This window comes from Dermacentor andersoni, chromosome 1 (genome assembly GCF_023375885.2).
Source record: "Dermacentor andersoni chromosome 1, qqDerAnde1_hic_scaffold, whole genome shotgun sequence".
Taxonomy (NCBI): domain Eukaryota; kingdom Metazoa; phylum Arthropoda; class Arachnida; order Ixodida; family Ixodidae; genus Dermacentor; species Dermacentor andersoni.
This window is the reverse complement of record NC_092814.1, coordinates 153,217,043-153,233,434: the sequence shown is the minus strand read 5'-3', so window position 1 is coordinate 153,233,434 and position 16,392 is coordinate 153,217,043. Positions and strand designations below refer to the sequence as shown.

The following is a 16,392-nucleotide window of genomic DNA, read 5'->3' as shown; positions in this document are numbered from 1 at the left end:
TGGCAGGACACGTCCATGCGCACTTCGCAGTACAAGTGCGCTGATCACTGTGTCCATTTCTACCTTATCCCAAATAAAACTGCACAACCAGCACTTCACCACGCACAAGGGGCACTGTGGTCTCAAGTCAGGCAATGCGGGCTTTTAGGGTTAGCGTTACAAGTTCATCAAAGAACATTTCGCAGTGCAATTGACTTAAAATATTCATCTGCAAAAAAAAAAAAAAAAGAAATCAAACTTTTGTGTGTTCATGTGGCCTTGCAAAAACAAATAAACACTTTTCGTCATCCTGGGAAACTGTTCAAGATGTGGGGAGCTTTCAGATAAGCTTCAGATAGGCGTATTTTATATTTCAAGTTATCTATATGTCGAATTATTTCGCAATCCCCTTCAAGTTAGATATATCTGGTATCGACTGTAGCACTTGAAAATAGCATGAAGCTACTAAGGAACTCAATACATGATTCTCACCCGCCGTGGTTGCTTAGTGGTTTTGGTGTAGGGCTGCTAAGCACGAGGTCGCGATGGCTGCATTTGTTTGGGGGCGAAATGCGAAAATACCCCTATACTTAGATTTAGGTGCACGTTAAAGAACTGCAGGTGGTCCAAATTGTTCCAGGGCCCCGACTACGGTGGGCCTCATAATGAGATCATCGTTTTGGCACGTAAAACCCTATAATTTAATTTTTACACAGGATTCTCAGAATGAAAGCATTGCAGCTGACAAATTTATTATGGTCCAGGGATTGCCACTGTTTTTCCAGGAGAGTTGCTCTACCAGTTGAGAAAAGTCTAGCAGACAGTAATGCGTGGGTGAATTAATCAACAGCTAAATCTGCAGGAATTTTGAATAAGCAAATTGGTTGGAAATTTCCAGGCTGGAGGAAGTTTGATGAAAGAGAAAAATGGCATCCACTAGAATGTAGAATAGAGCTGCAAAGTTGCAAAGTAGAATGTTGCCTTTGTAGCCTGATGCTGCTTTCAGGTGAATGCAAATTTTCCTTTTCATCCAAGTGGATTAAGGGCCGATTAAGGGTTGAAGCGATACCCTATATTTACGCTGTTAAGCTTCTGGGTCAAGCATAATTATTTCATTGCTATCAGCCTGTGGGGCAAATTTTATTCTTAAGTGGGGAGGTGGGTCTAAGGCCAAGAATTTTTAAGGTCTTTATCTTTCGAGGTATAGTGCTAAAACCTGCACATATATGTAATGTTATGTGCTTATTTGGAATATAAGGTCCATTTAATTTATCTTCTTTGGTTAAAATTTTATGCAAGCTTCCTTGAATTATCTTCTGCAAGGCTTTGCAATATATATATATATGTTCCTTAGATTTCACTAAATAAGGTATCAGTGGCTTCTGTATGATTCAAGGAATGCAATAAGACCAACCTTATAGTTCTGCCCTACCTAGAACACGAGTTGTGAGGTATTGTATTTGAAACTCTAAAAAGTGTTTTTTTTTTTTTTTTTTGTGACTAACTTTGAAGTTTTTCAGCTCATGTTCAGCAATAAGGTTAGTCTTATTGCATTTCTTGAGTTATACAGAAGCCATTGGTACCCTGTTTAGTGAAATTTCAGTAACTGATATTTTGCAAATGTTTGCAAAAAATTATTTAAAGGAAGCTCACATAAAATTAGAACCATTGGAGATAAACAGAAATGGACTGAATATTCAAAATAAGCACATAACTTTACATATATGTACAACTTTTCAGCACCATATCTTGAAGAATAAAATCTTTTTTTTTTCTAAGATCCATCTTCCCCCTTAAATTTGTTAAAAAGGTATTGTTACAAGCATTGTCACTATGCTTGCTAGTAATAACTGTTGCTTAGAGCTTAAGTGATGGCTTGATTTACTCAGTTTTCTTGATTTATTCAGCTGTTTGGATTTCTTTTGTGTTGCTTTCCTCCTTATTATGCTAACAATTTTATGGGCAGTAGTGCTTATGTTTAGGTTCATGAGACGTTTTCGCTTGGACCCCTGAGGTTAGCACTACTAAACTAATTTTTGACCATAAAACAACATAAAATGAAGAGTATGGACATGAACAGATTTTCTTCACTATGTTGGATAGCTGTCAATCCAGTAATTATGGTCTGAAGCCTCAATCTCAATTCTGTAAGTGCAACATGATGATTAATTACATTACTTTTAGTGTAAGCAGTCCAAAATGTGCACCAAGTGCAGTGTGGTTTTGGACATGAAGCAGGAGTCTTGTTACACCATGGAAGCTATGGAGGTGGTGGTTACATGGTACCACACACAACCTGCACTGCGACCATTCTACCAAATAGAGTGCGCTGAGCACTCGATGGAACAAGAGGGAAAGAAGGCTAGAGAACTAGCCTTAGCCCCGGGTTGAATATGCCGAAGTCCAGAATAAAGAATGGAAGGGGCACTTTTGCAGTGTGTGACCAGCTTTTGGCAAATGGCCATTATCTGGCCTACCTTGGGCTGACTGGCACGTGCATGAATGGTTTGTGATACTTCGTGACCACCACTTTCAATTTTCATGGTGTAATGAGCCTTCTGCTTCATGTCTGAAGCTGTGCTGCATTTGGCACATGTTTTGAACTGGTCGCATTAAATATTATGTAATTATCTGTGGCACTCTTGAGACGTTCAGGCTTCATACCACAATTATGGAGTTGACAGCTGCCTAAACAGGGGAAAAAGGCAAAATACAAGATTCCCATGTTGGTACCGTATTTATTCGAATCTAACGCACACTTTTTTCAGATAAAACGGATCCAAAAATAGCATGTGTGTTAGAACCGAGTACGGCCCTAAATCTCTGTTATCCCGGCATTTCAAAATGGCTGCCTCAAATGGCGCTTTGAGCCTAGCTGCCGTAGCTTCCTCCATGTGCTGTAGTACATGTACTTAGGTTAGTCCACCGTCCGCCTTCCCATTTTGTGCGTTTGCTCTATCAGCATGGAAGTGCCGACTGCGAAGACACACTGAGCATTCATCATGATGCCGCAATTAAAAGGAAAGTGATCACATATGCGGAGACGGACAGAAATCGGGCCGCATCAGGGGAGTGAGTTCCAAAAGTTGTGTACAGGATTGGTGTAAACAGGAGAGGCGTCCTACACCGCCGGCTGCTACGTACGGCACGGCCGTGCGGCCTCTATCTTGAAAGCGATTTCTGAAGTCTACAAATCTAGGCGCACCTCACCGTGTTCTCGTCGCTTAGTTCACGTTGAAACGAGAGGCCGCACAAATGTCAATTTGGTTGCTCGTGCTACCGCACTTTCTCACTCCAGCTTTCTGATAAAAGGTTTCCGTGGTCATTGAGTGAGACGTGTTCATGTTTGTTTGTGCGCGCGTGACACCATGCTTGTTAATTTAGTTAGTAAGCGAATGTTTAAAAGTTTATACGGCCAATAAAGCTACTATTCTTACATTTCGTATAGCTGTCTACTAATTTGCTATCGTGATCGATTCTTGGGCGAAACTGCGACTTTTCATTTATCGCAACTTTAGTGCGTTGGGTAAATCTTCGTTTTTTTTTCCATATGAGAGAAAGTTGTATTTCTGTATGAAAGAATGAGGTGCGTGGTACTGTAAAGGACTTTTCTTTTTTTATGTCACGGCAAACGGGTGCATCTTACAATCGAGTGTGTTCTTTTTTTCTTTTGTCACGGAAAACAGGTGCGTGTTAGAATCGAGTAAATACGGTAATGTATTGGTTGTAATAATAAGAAGCTGCTGCACCGTCAACTTCTGTATGTTTTCTATGGTGAAATAATCCGCTTAATACAATGCCCTCATGCCACATTATCGGTTATAAGGATGAAGTCTGGCTGCTGGGTGTCCGTGCTGAAAGGTAATGGAATGCGAAATCCTTGAAAAGAAAAAGGAAAAACAGAAATTCGAGCTGCTGCACCCTCTCCACCGCCTCAATGGCCAGCGTGCGCTCATACAATAAAACCTGTTTTCCAGCCTTCTCCACATCGCCAGCCTCACGCACCTCTTTCCCGTTGCCCTCCAACCCCTCTAAACACGAATCTACGAGTGGTTTCTTGGTGCCTGTGCCTTGAACATGCCCATCACCGGGCCAATTCTGGTCACAAAGGCTAAGCAGTTTGCTATACTCATCAACAATGTGGACTTCCAGCCAGGTGGAAGCTGGGTACAGTGCTTCAAAGAGAGGCACAGCATTGTTTACAGAGCCATCACTGGTGAGGGAGCTTCGCTTGCCATGGAGGCGAAGCAAAAGTGGGTGGAGGAAATGCTGCTCTGCATCCTCGACAATTATGTTGACACTGACGTATATAATGGCAATGAAACAGGACTGTTCTTCCGGATGTTGCCGTCCAAGACGCGTGCACCCAAAGGAGACGCATGTAAGGGCGACAAGAACAGCAAGCTGCACCTCACTGCATTTTTGTGCACCAATAGGAATGGGAGTGACAAATGCCCCGCATTTGTCACTCCCAGTGGCTCTTGGAGTGGCTCTTGGAGTTTGATCAATGTATTGAGTGATCTAAGAGGAAGATGGTGCTCATCCTAGGTAATTGTAGTGCCCACCACTACCTGGCTAAGCTCTCAAGCATGGAAATTTTTTCTTGCCGCCAAACATGATAGCAGGCTTACAACCCATGGCGTCGGTGTGATAGCCAATTTTAGGTCATGTATCATTACTACATCCTGGACAAGTCAGTCTTGTTGATGGACGCGGCCACATGGACAAGCAGGAAGCAGCCCGACTTGAAGATCAATCTATTGATGGCGGTGCAGTTTATCTTTGGTGCGTGGTTCGAAGTAAGTGCTTCTACGGTGCAGAACTGCTTTAGGAAAGCATGCTTTGTCTGAGGCAGCAGGGATTTATATAAAGCCTGCAAAGCTCCCACCGACGAAGTGATGCCTGAACTTTGGTCTGCAGTCGACGAGGATGCTTCAGGAGTTGAAGAGTATCTACATGCGGATGACGCATTAGAAACATCAGAACTTCTAACCGATGAGGTGACCATCGCAAACATGCTTGCATCGGATAGCGACGATGACATTCATGGCGACGATGACAGCAACGATGCGGTAGGGCAGGCTGCCTCAACGTTATCCTCACAGGAGGCCCTGCAGATGATTCAGTCCATCCAGGGCTTTGTTTTACCTTCTTGCATTTCTTAAAAGGCCCCTTTCAGGGCTACCAACGCTATGCCTCAGTGGAACTCGCGTCGCTTGTCGTTCGTGACCCCACCTTGCAGTTGTTATAGCAGTGCCATTCTTGAACGCCGACAGCCTTGGCTTGTTACACGCGATCAGAGTGTGCAGGAATCATAGTTAAACAGTTAAATGAGTCAACGCAATCAGCAGCCAGGAGGAAGGTGAAGAGCAGGGGCACTGGCCTCCCCACCATTATAGTTTTTTCCACAACAGCTCTGCTATCCCCCTATTTTGTTTTTTTTCATGCAACCTGGTTATAACAATTGTCAGGCATAACAATGGAATTTTTGTCGCACTTGAATATTGTTATAAGTGGATTCGACTGTAAGTGTATACCGTATTTACTCGAATCTAGGCTGTCCCAGATTGTAAACCGACCCCCGAATCTCCTATGTATATAATAAATAATAAATATAGATAAAAATAGATATAATAAACTTACCTCGAATGTAGTCTGAACAAGAAAGCGAGGACAATATTCACAAAATGAAAACAGCATTTATTGAATATGAACATGCCAAGCTTGTTCTACATCGCTATCTTCCATATTGCTGTCATCTCATTGCGGCCGGCGCACGCAAGAAGCATCTTCCTTTGCCCCCTCCAACGACGAACATTTTTCTCATTGATGCCGAAGTCCCGCCTGGCTTGGAACGTTTGACGATGCCTGTGCGGCTATCACAACTTTTCGTTTGAAAGCGGCAGCATAGTGGCATCGCCTGTTAGGTGCCATTACGATAACGCCACCCTGCACGTTGATGCAACACAGGTCAAAATGGCAACATTTATCCTGTACTTCTGTTGCCTACTGGTGCGGCTATTAGTGGCTGCAATACTGACTTTTCTAGATGGCACTAGCTGTGCACCATATTTATCAATCTCATTTAAAAACTGGCGAAGTTAAAATCCTTGAACCTAAGCCGACCCTAGATTTTGGTCTATGATTATTTGAAAGAAACTATTGGCCTAGATTCGAATAAATACTGTATATACTGTATATGCTGATGCTTATTTTGCATAGCGATGAAAGTGTGAGCACACGTGAACGGCACTGATTGCGAGACATTTCGTTATGGCGACAGGCAAGTCTTGCCGATGTGAACATTGATTGCCGTGAGTCTCTTCTTGGTCGCCAGTTGCAATCACACCGCAGGTGAGAATGAACCCTTAGAAATCCAGCAAAACAAACTAGTGTTACTCCTCGCTGTGCAAGCACAGGTTGAAAATAGCATTTGCTCCCGTGGGGACTGCTTAGGTGATGGCAGTTGGTGAAGAAAAGTCAACTGCTGGTTTTTTGAAGGAGTGATGGGAACAATATTCTTTTTATCTTGAATGAATAAAGAACCTGAAACTGCAAAAAGTTGAAAGGGGCTTTTAGACTACAAATTGTGATTTCTTGCGCTGTGTGCATTATATAGCTGAAGCTGTTGCAGAAGGCATACTGTAGGTACAGTACTCCCAGAATGAAATGTGTCAATTTAGGGCTAACTAATATGCATACCTTTGTTTCCACCATCTCGAGTTTGTGTTACATTAACATAATTTGGCTCTTACACTTAATCAGAGTTCCTACCACCTTTTCTGACTCGATGCATTGTGACGTGACACCGCACTCTCAAGTATTTTCACTTATTTGGTCTTCTCGGTTAAAGTTTACCTGTTGTGTTTGATTTCATGAGTATAGTACATGTCTGTACATGTGTGGGTGTATACTGCTAAGATGCTTTTTCGGGGGACTGATTTCTTTTGCATTTGTCTGGCGCGTAATTTTCACCTTGATCTATATCTTCATTCATGATTTTTCTGCAGTGCATGCTGCTACAGTTGCTTGGAGCAGTTATGAAAAAAGTGAGCAGCAAGCAGTTTATAAATGGAGCTCTGGACAAAATATTTGAGCATATCAACCATTTACACCCACGGGAAAGAGAGGTAAATAAAGCCTTTTTTTCAAGGTAGTATTGCACTACAAAGTATGTAAACAGGGATATGTGCCTTGCCCAAAGTTACGTTAAAGGGGCGCCCTGAACCACCTCTCGGGCTTGGTGAAATAACATAGTCCACTGGTAGCGTATGCTGCTGTGAACATTTTAGCCAGGTTTTGCTGTAATACGCGGTGCATGGAGTTCGCAAGGGGATCGTGAAGTCACTTTTCTCTCAAACGCTCTCTTTTCAACAGAAGCCTGCTCCTCATTCTCTTCTAGTTGCTTTATTTCGTAATAAAATGGATTCCCATACGCAGCTGCTATTGGTAGCTGCCGTCTGCTACGTGGTGTAGATACAGCAGCCACTACGGTGTGCCGCCACGAGTCCACTCGCTAAGCGCACTGTGGCTTGCTGAGGACAACTGCGTTTGGCTTATGTTTAGCACGTCGTAGGCACCAAAATTAGAAGTTGTAGCATCTAAGTTAGCATCCAACATGAAATTTGAACTGCACGCCACGGTAACATTTAGAAGGTGGAGTTTTGTGGGCACACCCCACTCTGCCATAGCTTTTGCAGTACAAGGCATTAAAAAAGGAAAGGGAATACAGTGTAGGCTGTGTTTGATTGCCATTAACTCCACTTCTGCTGAACACATTGAAGTACTTCTTGCGGCAAATCATAAGAAGCCAACAAACACTGACACCAAGGACAACATAGGGGAAATTACTTGTGCTTAATAAATGAATTAAAGAAATGATAAATTAATGGAAATTAAAGTGGATGAAAAAACAACTTGCCGCAGGTGGGAACCGAACCCACAACCTTAGCATTTCGTGTGCGATGCTCTACCAATTGAGCTACTGTGGCGCCGTTTCCCCATCCACTTTCTTGGGTATTTATGTGTCCTAGTAGAACCCTGGGAGTGTTAGCCAGCGCCACCACTCACAGACCTTGGCGGCGGACGTGGAACGTTCTTTTTGCTGCAGGCGTCATGAGAACATGATCTTTTTGGGTGAAGGCAACTGATCAATAAATCAACACATGCTACCTGAAGGCATCAAGTTGCTGGATTCGAGACCCTTGTTATGTAATAAACGAGAAGAAAGGGGGTTAACCGAGGGGCCCAAACCCACAACCTTCGCGAAATGCGAAGGTTGTGGGTTCGGTTCCCACTAGCGGCAAGTTGTTTTTTCATCCACTTTAATTGCCATTAATTTATCGTTTCTTTATTTTATTTATTAAGCACAAGTAATTTCCCCTATGTTGTCCTTGGTGTCAGCGTTCATTGGCTTCTTATGATATGACTAATAAAAATCAGGCCCCTCGGCCAACCCCCTTTCTTCTAGTTTTTTGCGGCAAAGTATTTCTGAAATAGCCTATTTTCACTTTAAATGCCTTTCTACACTTCAATAAAAAGTGGTTCAGGGCCCCTTTAAGAAATTTAATGCTACTTTCTAACAAATTATTAGTGCTCTGCAATGCACATCTGTCATGTTTATCTCTTTGGCTGTGTCTTTGTGGGATAATAGTTAGATGAGATCTTACTAGATTGGGATGCTTCATAGTTGGGCAGGACCTCACTCATTCATGTGTTTTGTATGCTGCAGGTAATTAGTATTTTGTAGGTGTGTGAGTATATTAAAAATTTCAAATAATAATAGAATAGTCTTGGCTACTAAATTACAAAATTTCCTATTGAATATTGTTGAACGCGTGTTCCTGTTTTAATGTAATGTATAAGAAGATTTATTGGAATCTCAAGAGAGAAAGTCTGATGTTAGTGTAGTCTGTTCCAAATATTCTGGTGCAGGAGCTACACTTGTTGCACAGAGGCACCAACTCCTGAGCAAACGTACAGGGTAGATAATTTGCGTGCAATAATTTTCTTCATTCTATAGGAATAAGCCTACGAATCTGTTGTCTTGAATTAGTAAAAGCAGTTTATTATTCCGTCAGTCTCGCCATGTTTGCATCCCATTAAAACAATGTATGGTGCTATAGTATCACACTTCAGCAAACACAGCACCCTATATGTGTATCTGGTTGATGTGCTGTGGTTTCCTTTTCATTGTCATAGTGCACCAGATAACTGAAAGCAGCTGTTACACAACTTCCCCAGTTGACTTGATGTCCAGTTGTGAACGACATTACTTAAATGTATCAAATAATGTTAATAAACCTTTTTTAATTACCAAAGAAACTCTGCAAGAACTAAATGTTTCACTTTGTTTAGAAATATAATATTTGGAATTCGATTTAATAATTGAAGCTTGTTTTTCTATAATATGTGTCCACTGTGATGTGGAAAGTTCACTGTTATAACACCTCTAGTATTTTAGTATTAGTGAGTTTTTTAATACTTTGACAGTAATTTTATCACATGATGTTTGATTTTACACTTTCACTTTTTTCAGGGTTGTGCTCTTGCAGTAGGTATGTGTGCAGCAACCCACTTGGACGCTGTGGTAGTGAAGTTAGAGCAAGTAGCAAAAGACGACCTTCGTAAGAACTCTGGGTTTCTTAGCTTTCTGAAGGTGAGGAGAATACCTTTGTTGCTGTTGTTCTTACTCTAAATGTAATATGCTGTGCTTCAACAGAAATGCTCCTTGGCCTAGTTGGTATTTGCTAAAAGACATATTTATTGTAAAGAAGACGCACACAAAAAGGAAGACACATTGACGATGACACAGGTGACTAATGTGTCTTCCTTTTTGAGTGTGTCCTCCTTGTGGTAAATATGCCTTTCAACAATATGCTGCGAGGATATAAAGTTTCATATAAGCTGTTATGAAAATATAAGTATTCACAGCTGTTAACTTGGAATACTTGTGCTCCCATAACCATGCGCGCCAGTGAGTAGGTTTACCTTTTTTGTGAAAACCAAATCAGACTGTATAGGTGTGGGTGGGGGCAAGCTTGCACATGTTGTTGAACAGTGTAAAAAGTGGCATAGTCCGCTCCACATCAGTTGGAAAAGCGTGTGCGGATGCGCGACTCTCACGCGTCTCCTAATAGGTTGTTTTCCCGCACGGCTCGCGTGGCCTGGCGCCTGCGGCGGTCGGAGTGGTTGAGGCGCAGTACGAGAGATGGCGCGAGTGTTGCGCTGCTAACACCGCCGACAGGCGGGGTTACTTGGGCGCCGAAAGAGAAGACGCTCCCTCTTTGGTTCGGGACACCAAGCAGTGCGGATGGGCCATGCCGCGCGTGCACCGATCCATGCTTCTGCGAGACCGTCTCGCGTGGTCGCCTTCGAACGCGCCACCGTTCGCGTGACCGTACACGCGAACGACCAGGCGTTGGGATCTAGCATGGGGCGAACATATTCGCTCGTTATCCGGTCGCGGTGAGTCGCACTTCTAGATTTGTCGTGCGCCCATCGGCATGTTTTGTGGGTAGCAACGTGGCTAGCAGGCATTGATCTATGAAAGGTGCAATAAATGCCCTTGTGATTGTTTGCACTACTGTGTTGTCGTTCCTTTGTCCCAAGAGCATGGAGGAGAACCCCACAAGGGTTACTTAACTCCACACCCATGATAGTCTGAAAAAGCACATAATGGGCTCTTTCTTTTTAAACGACATGAACAGTGGTGGCACTTTCGACTATATTACTGTATTTTCCGGTGTATAAGTCACATTATTTTTCTTGGAATTTTTCGTCGGTGCGTTTTATAAAACGGTACGACTTATATACAATTTCTATTTTATTCTTTTCAAAAAACCGTCGTCAAAACCGGATTGGATGCTATGGTCACACAAAGCTCGCTGGGTTGACCTCTTCTGGAAGTTGCTACGGGTTGTGTGCGCGCTATGGAAGTACCAGGTTCTTCTCATAATCAAGTTGCCAAGCACCCTGCGAGAAGGATGGAGCAGTAACACAAGCGGCGGCAGGCCGACCGCGAGTCAACCAACTTCGAAGTCGTCACATCTGCAGATCGCTTTCAAAATAGGGCGCATGCTGCTGTGCAAACTACGCAGTTGCTACCAGAGTACAAGTCGCCACCACCCCCTCCCTCCCACGCTGCCTTCCCGCTTTCCTCCCTTGTGCACGATTCGGCTCACAGTCGCGTGTTCTCACAATGTTATCACCCTTGTACGGAACATTGTGGCGACCACAATGGTATAAATGCGCCTGGAGTGTCCATATCATAGCTATCGCAATTATATAGGAATTGCACTGATACGCTTGCGCGTGACCCGCGTTCACGAAGTGAAACGTCACTGTATTTTTTTTACTCGCTTACCGAATGAACCGGTGTGACTTGTATGCACTTTTTTTTTAAATTTGCAGTTCTCCTCGAAAGGCGAAGCACTGATTGTGATAGCAAATTTGTAGACAGCTGTACGAAGTAAGGATAGTAGTTTTATCGACTGTGTAAACTTGTAAACATTTGCTTACTAACTAAATTAACAATGATAGAATGTATAAGCGTGACTCAATGAGGACGTAGAAAGAAACAGACACACAGAGATAGCGCTGTCTTTGCGTGTCTGCTTCTTTCTACATCCTTGTTCAGTAGCGCTTACACATTCTATCATGGATTCAAACCAACTAGCCCGTCAACATGTTTTAACTAAATTGGCCAGCATGGTGTCGTGCACATAGGTTAACCTGAACACATCTTGCTCGATGAGCGCGGAAACTTGCTGTGAAAATTCTGTAGTGAAGAATCGCGGCAGCAGCAAGCGAATTGACCTTCATGTATGTCTCGCTTCAGTGCAAACGAAATGTCGAAAGCACAGCGCATATGAAACTACTGGCACTATGCGCACTCTGCAAAAATTACATATTGCTCTGAAGGTGAGGCCTGTGCATGCGCGCACTTTAGCCACATCGCAGATCGCTTTCAAGACACACGAGCGTCAGCACCATAGTAGCCACTAGAGAAGAATGCCTCTTCTCCCTCGCCTCACTCCCCTGCCTCGCGCACTACAGGAGGAGGCATGCATCTGGGCCACATTTCTCATTTGCGCATGCAAGATTGAACCGCATTCGCCAGCTCATTCTTCCACGCATTCATTCATACGGAACCTCACAGTGGCGGCAATGGCAGAAATGCGCCTGGAGTGTCCGCATAATTACTATCGCAATAAAACTGCCGTTTTGAGGAGGGTTCAGCTTATACAAAAGTGCGACTTATAGACCAGAAAATGCGGTAATAACATGAGCTTTCTCTTGTAGCTGGATTTCCTACCCTCTATATAGTACAGAACAATGGTGCCTCCTGCATTATCATTGTGTAATCTCTGGCTAAAATACCAAAATTTTGCATGTATAACCCACATCAAAAATTCCAGAAAATTTAACAGTAAAGTCAGGGTCGGGGTTATATGCAGATTTCACCCTGAGGTGTGGCTGCATGGCAGTGCATGCGGCAATGACATGAAGCCACACCTCAAGGCAAAGTTGCTAGTCATTTAAGGTTTTGTTATCTCCTAGGACTGCTCCCCCCTGTATGTTAAAGCTCCCTCCCCTCTTTCATGGTCGCCCATTCTCCTTCTCTTTTTGGATTGCCATTTTGCATTTTGTCTGTGTTAGCCAGTGGGCAAATAGTGCATGTGGCACCGGCGAACCAGAACTCGGATTACAAGAGCTGCACTTGATGGCAGTCCTTTACAGCATAGCAAAAGATTATCAGCATCAGCAAGAGGTTGGGAACACAGCCACTGCCTGGAGATATGACTAGGAAGAGTCGTGCATTATCGAGACTGTTCTTACAAAGATTTGAGCGTTTCTGTGTGGTTATTTCTGCTGGTTATACACACTAATTTTTTTTCTTTCTGGGCTGTTGTAATTGTGAATTCAGGTTATACGAGGGGCCAGTTGTAAAGAAAAAAATATGGTGTTACGAGCTGTGCAGTAATAAAATGCTCTGTAATAAAAATCTAATTATAACAAATTAAACAAAATTCAGTTTTTCCTATATAAATGCATCCATCTGTGTTAATTATAATGAAACAAAACTTTCTTGCCAGCGGGTATAACAAACCATTTTTCAAAAGCACCTGTTTCATGCCACACATTCACTTCAAGAAAAGGTGTTTGATGTTGGCATGCATGGCAGTCTAAAAGTCCGTGTCGTGCCATCTGGCAAAGTGGGAAGGAACATCCACCTTGACTCGTGTCACGTCTGTCATGTGTTGCCAATATCAAATGACCCTGCTGCTCATGTGGTACTAATACACAGCAAAGTGCATGCATCACTTATGTGCTTATCTTAAGTGTATATCTTGACCCATTATTTGAAGGTTACGTAACTTCTACTGAAAGAGGAGTGGACATGGCAGGCATGGTGACAATGAAAGATGTGTAACCGAATAAAGCACATGGGCTTTTACTAGGTCCCTGGAAGCGTGTTACAACGAAAATATAACGTGTCCTGAGGCACCGTGCACTTGTGCGGGCAATGTACCAATATATTTTCAAAGCCACTGAACATTATGAGTAAACTGTGGTGCTAACTCAGTGCATATAAAAATTGCTCAATAGCCTATATGAACACATAAACCTCAGCCTATGTGTTCTAAAGCACGGTAGAAGTAGTAAAACATTTCTGGTCAAGGTCATGTATAGCTATAACAAAGTAATTGCAGTGCCTCCTGAACTTCATTACCTCCTTAACCCTTTCGCTGTCGGACCTTTCTGGCCATGACGCACCCCCAGTGTCAGCTTGGTTTCAGGGAGCGAGCATAATAGGGAATGAACATAGCAATTTATTTTTTATTATGATTGGTATACAAACAACATAGTCAATAGAATATGCACATTTCAGTGTTCTGCAGCTGTTGTTAGTAAACATCATCATCATCAGCCTGACTATAAATGAGATAAATGAGGGTAACATGAAAAAAAAAAAACACTGCTCAATACTTCTTGAGAGTGTGGTAGATCTTTAAGCATGGGTCCAGACACAAGCCTTTGTCGCACTCAGCGCACATCACACGGGTGTCTTTCCTTTTCTTTTGCCCTCGAACAGTGTTCGCACACACGTGACACCTCCTTTGGGTGCGGCTCTCTTTGGCTTTGCTCGGAGGAACCATCTGGGGAAAGTGTCGTGCCGTGAGCCTCGTCGGGTGATCACCGCTCCGTTTTCCACGTCTCCTCCTAGCAGTGTGGAACTCTTGTATCAGTTGGTAAACAACAATCAAGCGAAATTCGCCGAATGTTTTGCGTCCACCATTTTCACGCCACAAGATGAAGGCATTTAGAAGGCACATGTCCATAATATGAAAAAAAAAAAAACTTTTTGTACCACTTGAGGCTCTTCCTAATGCTTTCAGCGAAACTCATCATCATATCCATCTTGTCCACTAATCCCATCTTTATATTGTATTCGAGAACACATGCGGGCTTTCGCTTGTTCTCGCCCGTTACCCTATCCACCTTCCCTGTGTCTTCCAGACGTGCATCATGCATCGACGTTAGGACATGTACATCTCTCTTATCATGTCATTTGAGCGCAAGAAGCATCTTGGTATGATATGACTCCACTTCCCTTTTTTCATCTTTTTTGAGAAATTTGGAAGCCCCTTCCTGTTGGTCCGAACAGTTCCACATGTGTCGTTTTTTTTTATCTTAGTTGAACAGTACTGTACTACTGTACCAATTATCTACAAATAGCTAATGGCCTTTTCCGAGGTAGTCTTCAAGTAACTCTAGAACGATGGAGCGAGAAAATCCCAAATCCTTGACCATGGTCATGTTTGTCGTCGCTCCAGTGTACACAACAAATTTCAGAATGTAGCCGGTTTTGACATCGCAAAGAACAAATAACTTGACACCAAAGCGGTGCCACTTGGAAGGAATGTATTGCCGAAATGACAGCCGCCCTTTCCATGGCATCACAGACTCGTCTACGCACAGGTCTTGGTGCGGAATTAGTAGGCTACTCAGCTTGCTCTGAATTGCTTCCATAAATGACTGCACTGTTCTCAGCTGATCTGCGATATCTGTGGAGTCACTCAGATGGAGAAGCCGCAGGAGGAGCAGGAAGCAGTTCAACGAAAAAATGGTTGCAAAAAATGGTATGTGCAGCATAGGGTTCGTGCTCCAGTAGTCTTGCCAGGCATTCTTTCTTGTCGGGCCCATCAGCAGAACGACCGCAAGGAAACAGTACATTTCTGTTACATCTGTCTCCACCCAAGCTCTCAGCCGCGGCATGCATGCAACTCCTTGTGCGCTTGTCTTCACTCGCGTGAACCGATTCGTTTCACTCGTGATGTGTGAAACAATTAGCTCATCAAAAAACAGCTTGAAATAGTCACTTCCTTGCGCATCCGGTTTAAGAGTTGTGCTCGCGGACGGTCCTGAACATGACGCGTCGAAAGGAAACAACGTTGTTGAGAAATTGCCTTTCTTCCACATAGTCTCCGTTTGCCATGCACGCTTCCGGGATGATGGTCCCGCCGTTTCAACATCCGAATCTGACGATGCAGAACTCACCTCTTCCTCAGATGAGACGCTTTCAGAGTCTGAATCCAAGCTCGGCTTGTATTCTGAATCGGAAGAGCCATTGCTCCAATGAGCAGACTAAAGTCCTGCGCGCTCAGCCATTAGAAAGTAACCGCGCGCAGGGAGGATGCGCTTTCAGTCGCCCGCACAACGGAGAGAAATGGGACGTTGTGTGATAAAGAGGACAGAGGGAGATGGAAAAAGGCTAAAACAATGTTTGAGGGGCTTTACATATACTGCTGCAAGCCGGAAGCGAGGGTGCGGCGAGAGATCGAACACAGCAATCGAGTCAAGTATTGGTCTCTTTTCGGAGAGGCAACGGCGCGTGCCCCTGAACTTGATGCGCCGTAGCAGACACACCAACAGAAGAAAACTAAAAACCTTCAAACCAGCGGAGATGGCAGAACAACCCTTGAACCCATAACCACACGCGCGCAATGCATGATCCAGCGAATGCGCCACTCAGCAAAGAGAGAGGGGGGAGTGGTAGTCGCACCGTACTGTTCAATACTTGCACCAACACAGTGTGGGGCGAAAATGTGTACTCGTAGAAAGATTCAACAGATGGCACGGCCAGTCCAGGAGCGCCAGCTTTGCGCTCAGGCACGAAATTTTGAACGCACGATAGAGAATGTACCAGTAGGTCAGTGACATTGGGGGGGGGGGGGGGGAGTCGGGGGGGTCGGGGGCGGCACGCGAAGACGTGCCGGTACGTCCGTGACAGCGAAATGGTTAAAGTGCCAATTAATTCTGTCCATTGAAAATTTAGTTTCAGTACATTTCTGGCATCTTCAGAATCATAAAAAGTGTGCAGTTGCAGAACAGATTAAGAATTCTCAA

At 43.7% G+C, this 16,392-nt stretch overlaps 1 protein-coding gene across 2 annotated transcripts in view; it reads left to right on the top strand.

Moving 5' to 3' along the window:
- c11.1 (maestro heat like repeat family protein c11.1) overlaps positions 1-16,392 on the top strand; it is a 213,933-nt gene that overhangs the window by 98,119 nt on the left and 99,422 nt on the right. For both annotated transcript variants that reach the window (XM_050194373.3, XM_055062171.2), the window contains exons 18-19: positions 6,990-7,109; positions 9,518-9,637. In XM_050194373.3, coding sequence (XP_050050330.1) covers positions 6,990-7,109; positions 9,518-9,637 — 240 coding nt within the window. The remainder of the gene's footprint in view (positions 1-6,989; positions 7,110-9,517; positions 9,638-16,392) is intronic.